Genomic DNA, 11,827 nt, shown 5'->3' on the forward strand with positions numbered 1-11,827 from the left:
GCTCCATGACCAAAGATTTTATACGTTGACAAGTTTCTGATTTTTCCTGTTAAGACTCTCATACAGGGCTGATGTCAGACTCCCTCGGGAATTTTATTTTATTCATGGACGGTAAGTTTTCCTTGTCTTTTTATCCCTTGGCTCATCCTGATCTCTCTGGAGACCCTCCTCTCCCAAAATATAACTGCAGTCCATTACTTGGATCAGCTTTCCACATCCTCTTTCCATAAAGGAATTTTAATGGCTAATGATGTTGAAAAAACACAGTTCTGCCTCAGTAGTTATCAAAACAGACACAGAGTTCCATTTCTGCTTAGTATGTAGAAAACTCAAGAGAATACTGCTCCCATGCTAACAAGAAAAAGATAATCTACAACAGTGTTCCTTTTCCTGAGCCTAGACAGCTGATGTCACAGGGCAACCAAGTGAACTGATTCAACGGTGCCCTGGTGTGTGTTTAACAACTGATTCTCAGTGGGGGAGGATAGGTGCTGATTTGAAGCATTTGCCAATTTCTGTGGTGTAAATACTCCATTTCAAGCTACCAGTGTCATGTTGCTGAACTTGGAACTGGGAAGAGATGTGCAACCATACCTTAAGAGCTGGTATGAGCCAGCTTCAGCCCATCACTGACTGAATTCCAAAGAGTGACACGATGGTCTGAAGAAAGACAGGACATATGAACCACTTCACCTTCGGCAGAGCACAGTGGGGAAGAGGGCAGCTGCTAAGAAAGTGGGTAGGAAGAAAAAAGCTACACTTTTAACAAGTTCTTAAAGGGCAATTATGGGCTTGCATGACAGTTCAGAATCCCTGGGATTCCCGGACACTCCTTTACTTCACAGTCATGATGGCTTTTCCAAAGGTCTCCACTGGGAGCCCTGGAAAGACTGGACGCAAGGCAGAAGACCTGAGAGACCCCGATGGTGGTGCAGACATGAAAACTCACTCTCTTCCCAGAGCCATGTTGTATATGAAGCTAAAGCCTGAAGCCAGTGAGGGGGCAAAGGTCAACTGCCAGGGTGGAGTCAGAAGCAGCAAAACTGTGTGCCCTAAGGGAGGAGCATTAACCCCTCACCCCATCCCTCCCCACCACAGGACTTACATCCAGTAGAAAGAGCAGTCTGGGGAAAGGGGAAAGGGCATGAAGACTGGGGAAAGGGCGTGAAGCCTGTTCAGCCCAAGATCCTGCACTGATGTAAGCAGATGTTTGCCACCACTGCAGAGATGCAGGGAACTCTTTCCCACCAAGACCCCTCGTAGAACAAGGCAGAGGCTGGCCACCATGGAGGGTGGTGCAGAAGCCCTGAGAAAGCGCCAGCTCCAAAGCCCAGGATGGACAGAACCTGCCTGCATCTGAGCTGGACCAGGAGGAGAACAACTGCCCCACTTCAAGCCTTAGGGGAGGAGCGAGCAGGAGCAGCCTGCTACTGGGGGAGGGGCCGGAGCGTGGGAGAGGCTCTCCCTCGGCACAGGGGTGCAGGGCATGGTGAAAGCTGAGAGGGGAGCAGGACACTGAGACAAGGCCCTCCAGCACTGGGCCCCACAGTGGGCCACTGTCTGCTGGAGGAACTGGCAGTTTGTGGTAACTAGAAGGCAACGACGGTAACAACCAAATCCTAACTAGATTCACAACTGCCACGCTAGTGGCCTGACAGAAGAGGCGTCCAGGCCAGCTACTTACTCAGGCACTACGTTCAACTGACAATTACAAAAAACACAGAAAAGCAAGAAGAAGACATTAAAACCATGAGGTATCATTTTGACTATCAAGTCACTGGAAAAAAGGAGAATTTACAGAAATATTTACAGAATTTACAGAAATAGGCTAATGGAGTATAAATTATTGTGAGTGTGTATTTCACCGGGGAGGGGAGAAGATGGGAGTGGCAACACACAGCAAATTTTAAACTGGGTACAGCTTTTGAACAAATAAGTTTTCCTTTCCAAATTTATCCTAAGGAAATGCCTAGGCAACTATGCCATCAACTACGCATATGGATGCTCTTGGCATTATTGTATATAATAACAGAAAACAACAAATCAATATGCCCATTAAAAGGAAACTGGGTTAATTATATACCCATACAATGTAACACTATGCAACCATTAAAAAGGATGCTATACACACCTTAAAAGATTACTTATAATTACACAGAAAAGGTATTTTTACAATGTAAAGATTTAGCAGACCTACCTTGACCAAGTGATTACATTTAGTATCACCAAAAACGGGACAAACTGACACCCTGGGCCTCTTGAGGAGATGCAGGGGGAAGTACACAATATCCTCTATGTAGAATTCTTACTAAAATAATGTTTAAATCTTTGGTCCCCGAACTCTAATGCTCACTGAATCACCTATTTGTTTTTTAAACATACCTGTAATTGGTCCCCATCCCCAAACACCATGATTTAATTGATACTGGGGTATGACCAGGGCATTCAGATTTTTAAAAGCTCCCCAAGGGGATTCTAATATGTAGCAAAGTTTGGGAACACTGATCTAAATAATAAGAAAACAGCCAAATCCAGATGTGGGACATTCTACAGGAAACTGGACTGGACTCTTCAAAACATATCAGTATCACAGCAAGAAACAAAGGCAGAGACTTATTCTAGATCAGGGTTTCTTAACCCTGGCACTACTGCCATTTTAAGCCAGGTAATTCTTTGTTGTAAGGGCTGTCCTGTGCACTGTAGGACGTCTAGCAGCACCCAGGCCTTGACCCGCTTGAACCACTAGACCACTAGAATAACCCTCCAACTGTACCAACCAAAAATGTCTCCAGATATTTCCAAATGTCCCTTGGGGAGCAAAACTGCTCCTGCTTGAGAACTGCTAAAATAGACTAAAGAAACATGTCACGCAAATGCAATGTAGGATTCTTAACTAAATCCTGGATTGGGGTGGGGGGGGTGGTGAGAAACAGCTGTAATAGTCATTTTGGGAACAACTAGGAAAATTTGCATACAGACTAAATACTAGATGGTATTACTGCAGTAATGTCAAGTGGTATGTTAATGGTGTTGTGGTTAGATAAAAGAATGTTGTTTTTAAGCTCTACAGGCTGAAAGATTTAGGAGTTAAGTGTCATGAAGCCTCCCATAATTTACTCTCAAATGGTTCAGGAAGAAAAAATAAGAGATGTGAGTGGAAAGAGAGAAGGAGAGACAGAGAATGTGGGTGCATGAGAATGTGGCAAAATGCTAACAGCTGGTGAAGCCTAAGTGGAAGGAGTTAGAGATGTTCACTGGGATAGTCTTACAATGTCTTTTGAAATGAAATCTTCCCAAATAGAAAGTTGGAGCGGGGGCAGGATATAGTAGAACTATATATATATATAAACTAAAAAATACATCCATAACATACAAGTATATACCAAAATGCTAACTTATTTAAGCTTTTTTTCAATAAGCACATAAAACATTCAAGATAAAAGAAAAAAAAATCCAAATGTGTACACTGTGATCCCAATGTTGGTGTCGTTTTTAAAATGCCTGTGTCTGTGTGTGTGTGCACGTGCACATGTTTTTTACATCAAAGAGACAGGAAAGAAATACACCAAAATGGGTGTTTATATCAGTAAGATGACAGGTGATCCCATTTTTTTAACCTAGATTTTCTAGGTTCTCTACAATAATTGTGTAATACTCTTATAATGAGAGTATTTTTAAAGCAAAATAAAACAACAAAACCAATTCCAATAGGTATTATATTTAAAACCCAAGAAAATCTCTCTTAGTACCAATTCGTGCACAGTAGAGACTAGGCATCTCCTGGAAATAAGAGCACGTGACCAGAACCTCTTCAGAGGGGCAGTTAGTAACAATTCCCATGGTCTTCTGCACCTCTTCCCCTGCCTTCCTCCTCTCCTGTATGTGCTTTGGGTCTTCGGTGACCCCTACAAATATGGCGTAACACTGTGACAGGACCCAAAACTAAGGACATTCCCGATGTCTATGTTACCTGACAACTGTTAAAGATAAATGAGGCAACCACAACTGACTTGCAAGGCTGGCTCCTGCATACAGTCTATAAAGACGAGGTCTGTTACTTCTATAACTGGGGTTCTCCCTGGGGCAGGGAGCACTCAGAAACACCCCACTAGCGTTTCCCACCTCCAGAAATCCTACCTCCAGAGTTTCTGATTGCCCCCTGCTTAAGAATCCTTCCTGTGCTAACCCACTGATGATGCTCAGAGAAAGAACTGTGAACTGTCCTCCCCTCAGGAGGGCCATCATGACCAAATGCCCATCCCATCCTAAGATTCTACTGGTTTCATCCCCCCAAAGAAAACAAATCCTCAGGATGAAAGTTTTTTGCTAGCTCACAAATGAACTGCAATATGTCTAACACGGCCTACTTCCATAGAGAATATAAATACAGAATTTTAAAGCTGGATACTAAAGTGTAAAATACATGTACTTTTCCCAAGGTCAAATGAAAAAATCAAATCACAAAGACACTGCAGATCAAAATACCCATCATCACCTTGGTGACCTCTCAAGCAAAAAAATCTATAGCTGGGAACCTTGAGATAATTGGCAGTTGCAGATTATCTCCATTCAACTTAAACACCCACTAACCTGGTCCAGGGTACAAAGCTAATGGCACGTGTTCGGTTTGTCTTTATAGTGACTTTGGGGACAAAACAGTTTGGTCAATAAATGAACAGTGTAAGACAGAAGACTGTCCTGCCTACTTAAGAGAAAGGGCTCCTTTGACATCATGCCCTCTCCTTGAAAAGCTGCTACTTGAGAGCAGTCCTCATCCCAGCTTAGTTCACACTTGCTACAGACAATCACGCTGGGAAGTTTTCCAATCCATCCACTTCATTTAAAGGACTTGCTTTGACGTATCAAGCTTTTGGAAAACTAAGGGCTCTTTAGACCTGCTGAGTGCAAACTCCCCCAAAATACCATTTCCAACATGAATGAAAACAACAACTCACTGGAACAAAGCAAATAATGATGCCAGCAAGAAGCAAACCCTGAAGCCCTTAAATATTCACCTCTAAGCCCCTCACCTTTTGCTTCTCCTAAACTTCAAGGAGCCCCTTAGTCCTGGTTCTCCTTGGTGCAGAAGTGTGTGTGCACTGCCTCAGGACAAATGAGAGCTTTCTGAACACTGACCCTGTACTCAACTTCCATCTCCACAGACCACACAGTCCCCAGGTGTTTCATCTGTGCTTCTACGACAGGTTCCTCCCTTTCCTGTATTCAGTTGAGAGCTGCTCAGCTCTGTAATGTCCTTCTTGAGGGGTATACCCACAGCTACAGGAGGTACCCTAAGTATGGACCCACTCCAGATCTATATACAGGTTATGCTGTAGTCACTCATTCGTTTCTACCACCTTTTCCAACAATGCCCATTTTGAAAGAAAACCAACCAACCAATCAACAAAAGTCTGTCCAGCCCCCCAAACTCTGGCTTGTCTGCAGGAGGTGAAGCAAGGGAGGACCTTATAACACAGCAAAGCCCACCATGCACTTGGAAGCAGACCCTCCAGAGAGGACACTTGAAACCTGGCCCTATTTTACCTTTTGTAGAAATGGAAGCGCTCTGTGAGGAGCAGGAACTGCTTCTCTCCTTGAAGGAAGAAGCGTCTGGCCCTGGAGACACCAGACTTCTGGGTGTACTCGCAGATATGAGTGAAGTTCAGTTCCTCCTTCTTGAGGTAATTTCGGAGACGCACGAAGTCAAAGTAGGAGGGGACATAGATAAGCGTGTGAGACATGACTGCATCACGATACTGAGGCAAAATCTTGTTGACGAAAAAGTCAAACCTGATTCGGAAAGGCGAAGGGCAGAGTCAGTGGTCTAGAGGTGAGCCATAGTGTCACTGCCAACTGCATGACCCTGGGCAAGTCACAATCTCCTTCTACCTCCCCTAAGAGGCCAATTTGGCCTACCTCATTGCAAAGAGATTCTGTAGGGATAAAACTTGTTAAGCGCATCAAAAAGTAAGTGCCAACACTATTCATCATAAAGAATAGATGTGATGCTGGTATATCCCAGAGAATTATTCTAGGAAGTACGTAACTGTATCATTCATTCATTCAGTTGTCAGTCAGTCAGTCAACAAATAATTACTGAACACCTACCACGTGTTAAGCACCATTCTGCTACCATGGGTCCCCTGACTAAACACAAGGAGAAGACGGGGAAATTACATAGAGAATTAGGAAAACAGTTCTTGCCCTGAAGGGCTTAGAATTAAGTTGTTGACATGAGGCATTAAAAAATTAATGTAATTAAAAAATGCCACAGTCTAGGGGAAAGTACCCTTGATTTACTAACCCTGGCACTATTGGAACTAGGACAACACACCATTTCTCTGGCCTTCAGTGTCCTCCTCTGTCAATGGCATGATTGGATTCAGTTATCTCATTTCATTTCGTAAATGGTAACTAAGAAAGCCAACGTGGAATACAATTCTAAATTTGAATGCCCAAGTAAAATCCCTCTCTGTGACCCCCAGGGATCCAATGGGACAGGGGAGGGTACCTGGCATCAATCACTGAAGCTAGGTTTTCAGGTTCCATCCTCGGGAAGACATGTGGGAGCTGCACCAGGACATGACTGATGCAGCCTGTCATCGGGACGTTCCTCACAGCCACCTGCCAGGTGTCAGTGAGAACATTAGGAAGTGAGCTATCCCCATTGTTGACCAAATGCTGTCCTCTCCTTCTGCCTCATGACCCAAACAATACACAATACTTCATGAAAATTCAGAGAAAGAAGGAGAGAACCCACCTGGCCTTGCACATTGACGCAGTACTTGTTGAACACAGAGTTGATCTGGGCATCCTGCAGGGCCCCAAACAGCAGCGTCTGACGATAGTACTTGGACCGATTATTGAGGTTCCACATGCGCACTCGAGAAAAGTCCACCCCATGTGAGTCCAAGGGCAGTAGGTTCATGTGGCTCATCAAATGCTTTGAGCAGAAGTAATACTCCATTAATACTTATTGAACACTTACCTGCTGGGCGTTGCTAACCTCTCTATAAGCCCATCATCTTATTTAACCCCATGAAGTAGATACTATCATCTCCCAAATTACAGCAAGAAAACAGGCTCAGATGGGTGAGTGACTTGCCCAGAGTCAAGCGAACAAGAAGAAAAGCTCAAACTGGCCACCTTGTGGATCTCTCAAAAAGGATCAAGATGCGACCTATACAGAGTATTTCTTTTCAAGGAAATTCTGAAATGCCACTCTGGTCACTCTGTAAGCAACTCAGTTCCAGACTTGGACAAGAAGGGAAATGACACGGAAAACAGAGCTGCTGTCCTTCCATGACTTGGTTCCCAAAACGTTAGAAAATTCCCTGAGTGACTACATGTGCCTTTTGCTCAAAATAAAGATGACTCAACCATCGACATGCCTGTTCTATTTTAATCATATTTTTACCTTGTAATGTATATTGAAGGGTCACAAGTACCATAAGTTTATTCCCTACTTTATAAATAAGTACTCCCCTTTATCTGTCCCAAACTTACTCCAAGTCCTGGGGTTGTAGAAAAGGTAAATGCTCACATGCCTTATAAAAATAAACCTATAGTTCTGTGATGAGGATTGTTCCAAAGCACAATCCTAAACCCCAAAACATTGCAGAGTATGTTGAGAGGGAGAAAAAAAATTATAGTACAAATTACAGTAGGGGGACAAAAACATCTTACGTTTCTCTGTAAAACATCACAAATTAAGAAATCATGAGCAATGTTTTCCCATCTCCACTGAAGACCAAACAAAAGAGAACGAGCATAAATAGGAGGAACTATTTTAGATAAAAACATTCCTGGTGAGGAGGGATTTCAATCAGTCAACCAACCAACCAACCAACCAACCAACCAACCACACTAAACTGGTCTATTACTAGAAGCAACTTTTAAGGGGAAGAAATCTTTTCTGGAGATTTGAAAATGTTGACAAGAATTTTAATCTTTCTGGATACTTTACTGACCAACTTGTGGGTAGAAGAGGGGACAACATTTCCCGTTTTCAAATTGGAAAATGTGGAATATTTCCATTTCCAAGCTGAGTTTTAATCTGGACTTTAATAACCATTTCAGACTCAAACCACTGAGCTTCTTGTCTCTAAATGTTAATGACCAGCATTACCAAGACATGCTCCCAGTTCTGCATCAGGTAAATGTCAGCTTGATCAATGATGAGAAGCTCAATACAAGACAAAAAGTCAAAATCTCTCTTCTTCTCTCCTTCTCCACCAATGATGGTCCTCAAGCCCAGGGGGGAGGCAATGAGGATGTCTGACGAATAGAAGGGGGCATAAAGTCAGATGCTTCTCTGCAGTATTGCCACCCCTATACACAAAACAGCCAAGCACACATCAGTTCATGAGTCACCACCAAGCCATTAGCTTCCACCCTCTCCAACTGCAGCCTCCCCTTGTACCTTCCACATCTTCCCCTTTGCATGTAATTGTGCTCAAACTGCTTTAATTATTAAAATCATCATCGTCATCATCATCATCCCTCCTTTGCATCTACGGTCCCTTCTAGCTCCCACCCTCTTCTTTTCCTTCACTGGCAAACCTTCCAAAAAATTATCTCTACTTTAAAATCCCCCACTGACTCCTTAATGTACTGCAATCTGCCTCTGAGTCTCAGGACACCACTGAAATGACTCTTGCCAAGGTCACCAACAGCTCTCAGTTACCAATTCAATGGCACTTTAGTGTTTCTTGTCACGAATGCATAAGCACACCCTCCTTGAAATGTTCTTTTCCTTACTGGTGGTTTCTATCACTTTAACACTTACTTCTATTACTGACCTGGTTCTTATCTATTTTTCCATATTCAAAGAGCTCTTCAACAAATCCCTGGATTCACCCACAAGTTCTCTTTCACTCTACATAAAGCTTTGGATAAATATATTCACTAATTATGGCTTTAACATTATCATCACAAAAATTTATATTTCCTGCCCACATCTCTTTCCTAAGCAACAAGTAGCAGTCTGTAAAGAGCCCAGATCATATGTGAAGGAGATTCACTTGCTAATCTTAAAGCATCTACCAGAGGGGCAGAAGTTGGCTGGGACTCTCTCTGGGGACAGAATGCTGGCAGATGCCATTTTTACAAATTCCCTCTACCTTGATGGCACTGGTGGGTGCCACTTTTTTGCACTCTCACTCTAAGTTGCTAACAGTGGTGGTGGGTGAGTACCCCCTACCCCACGGCCCTGCACTGCCTGTGTGCAGCACTGACAAACATGGACAACGAGCAGCCACGCCTACCCCATCTCATGCCACTCGCGGGACATGACCTGAGGCAACAATCGCATGTAGCCCACACAGGGGACACTCCTTGAGCACCAGGCTCAGGCAGATGGGGGTGGGACTGCATTTCTAGACTCCATGGGAGTGAAACAAACAGAGAGAGTTTATAAGATGACCAAGAACTAGGAAAAAGTTAAAAATACAGTTCATCTCCCACACAGGGCCACTCCTTCAAGACGGGGCAGTAACTGTTTTGCATAATACACAGAAACAAAGACGGAGAGTCAAGCAAAATGAGGAAGCAGAGGAACATGTTCCAAATGAAGGAACAAGATAAAACCCCAGAAAAAATATTTAATGAAACAGATGTAAGTGATTTATCCGATAAAGAATTCAAAGTCATAGTCCTAAAGATGCTCACCAAACTTGGAAGATGAATGAACGAACACAGTGAGAAACTCAAGAAAGAGACAGAATATAAGCAAGTTCTAAACAGAACTCACACAGCTGAAGATTATAATAATTGAACTGAAAAATACACTAGAGGGAATCAACAGCAGACTAGATGGTAGAAAAGAACAGATCAGTGACCTGGCAGACAAGGTAGCAGAAATCACCCCAACAGAACAGCAAAGAGAAAAAATATTTTTAAAATATGAGGACAGTTTAAGGGAACTGTGGGACAACATCAAGTGTACTATCATCGGTGTTAAGGGGTCGCAGAAGAAGAGAGAGAAAGGGGCACTAACACCCACATTATAGGGGTCCCAGAAGGAGGACAGAGAAAGAAAGGGGCAGAAAACTTATCTGAAGAAATAATGGCTAAAAATGTCCCTAACCTGGTGAAGGAAACAGACATTCAGGTCCAGCAAGAACCAAGAGTCCCAAACAAAATGAACCCAAGGAGATTCATACCAAGACACATTATAATTAATACGTTAAAAGTCAAAGGTAAAGAGGGAATCTTAAGCAGCAAGAGAAAAACAACTAATTACAGACAAGGGAATCCCCATAAGAATATCAGCTGATTTTTCATCAGAAACTTTGTGGTCCAGAAGGAGATGGCATGATATGTTCAAATATGCTGAAAGGAAAAAACTTCCAACAAAGAAGGAAGGAAATAATAGAAGTCAGATGAGAAATACTGAATAAATGAAATGGAGACAAAAAAAAAGATCAATGAAACTAAGAGCTGGTTCTGTGAAAAGATAAACAAAATTAACAAACCTTTAGTCAGACTCAATAAGAAAAAAAGAGAAGGGGCCCAAATAAAATCAGAAATGAAAGAGAACCTATAACTGACACTACAGAAATACAAAGTATCATAAGAGACTACTACGAACAATTATACACCAACAAGTCAGATAACCTAGAAGAAATACATAAATTCCGAGAAACACACAATCTTCTAAAACTGAATCATGAAGAAAAAATGTGAATAGATCAATTACTAGTAATGTGATTGAATCAGTAATCAAAAAGCTCCCCAAAAACAAAAGACCAGGACCAGAGAGCTTCATGGTGAATTCTACGAAATACTTAAAGAAGATTTAATACCTATCCTTCTCAAACATATTTCAAAAAACTGAAGAGGCGGAAACACTTCCAAACTCATTTTATGAGGCCAACATAACCCTGATACTGAAACACCACAAAAAAAGAAATGTACAGGCTACTATGCCTGATAAACACAGATGCAAAAATCCTTGACAAATTATTAGCAAACTGAATCCAACAATACATTAAAAGGACCATACACTATAATCAAGTAGAATTTATTCCAGGGATGCAAGGATGGGTTGACAAAGTGGGTATAGAGGGAACGTATCTCAACCTAGCAAAGGCATATACGATAAACCCACAGCTAACATCATATTCAGTGGTGAAAAGCTGAAAGCATTTCCTCTAAAATCAGGAAGAAGACAAGGATGCACACTTCTGCCACTTTTATTCAACATATTATTGGAAATCCTAGCCACAGCAACTAGGCAAGAAAAAGAAATAAAGGATACCCAAATTGGAAAGGAGGAAGTAAAACTGACTATTTGCAGATGACATGATACTTTATGGAGAAAACCCTAAAGACTCCACCAAAAAACTGTCAGAACTAATAAATAAATTTAGTAATGTTGCAGGATACAAAATTAACAAAAATCTGTTGTGTTTATATACATTAATAAGGAACTATTAGAAATTAAGAAAACAATCCATTTACAATAGCATCAAAAAGAATAAACTACCTAGAAAAAATCTAACCAAGAAGGTAAAAAACTTGTACTTGGAAAACTACAAGGTATTGATGAAAGAAATTAAAGATGACAGAAACATGAAAAAATACACCATGCTCATAGATGGGAAGACTTAGTACTGTTAAAATGTCCATACTGGACACCAAGGGGGGAAAGTGGGGGTGGGGGTGGGGGTGTGATGAATTGGGAGATTGGGACTGACATGTATATACTAATATGTATTAAATGGATAACTAATAAGAACCTGCTGTATAAAGAAATAAATAAAATTCAAAAACAAAGTCCATACTACCCAAAGAAATCTACAGATTTAATGCAATCCTTATCAAA

The 11,827-nt window shown here is 41.8% G+C and overlaps 1 protein-coding gene across 1 annotated transcript; it reads right to left on the bottom strand.

The window, feature by feature from the left end:
* Positions 1-10: 10 nt before the first annotated feature.
* On the bottom strand, positions 11-11,375 carry LOC308611057 (U3 small nucleolar RNA-associated protein 25 homolog). The gene is made up of 5 exons (XM_081259994.1): positions 8,129-11,375; positions 6,761-6,943; positions 6,512-6,624; positions 5,545-5,790; positions 11-244 (listed from the first exon to the last, which is right to left on the bottom strand). Exons 1-5 carry the CDS (start codon positions 8,150-8,152, stop codon positions 238-240), a joined length of 573 nt encoding a protein of 190 aa, XP_081116120.1. The 5' UTR covers positions 8,153-11,375; the 3' UTR covers positions 11-237.
* Positions 11,376-11,827: the final 452 nt, after the last annotated feature.

This window comes from Mesoplodon bidens, assembly GCF_964165515.1.
Source record: "Mesoplodon bidens genome assembly, contig: HAP1_SCAFFOLD_500, whole genome shotgun sequence".
NCBI lineage: Eukaryota > Metazoa > Chordata > Mammalia > Artiodactyla > Ziphiidae > Mesoplodon > Mesoplodon bidens.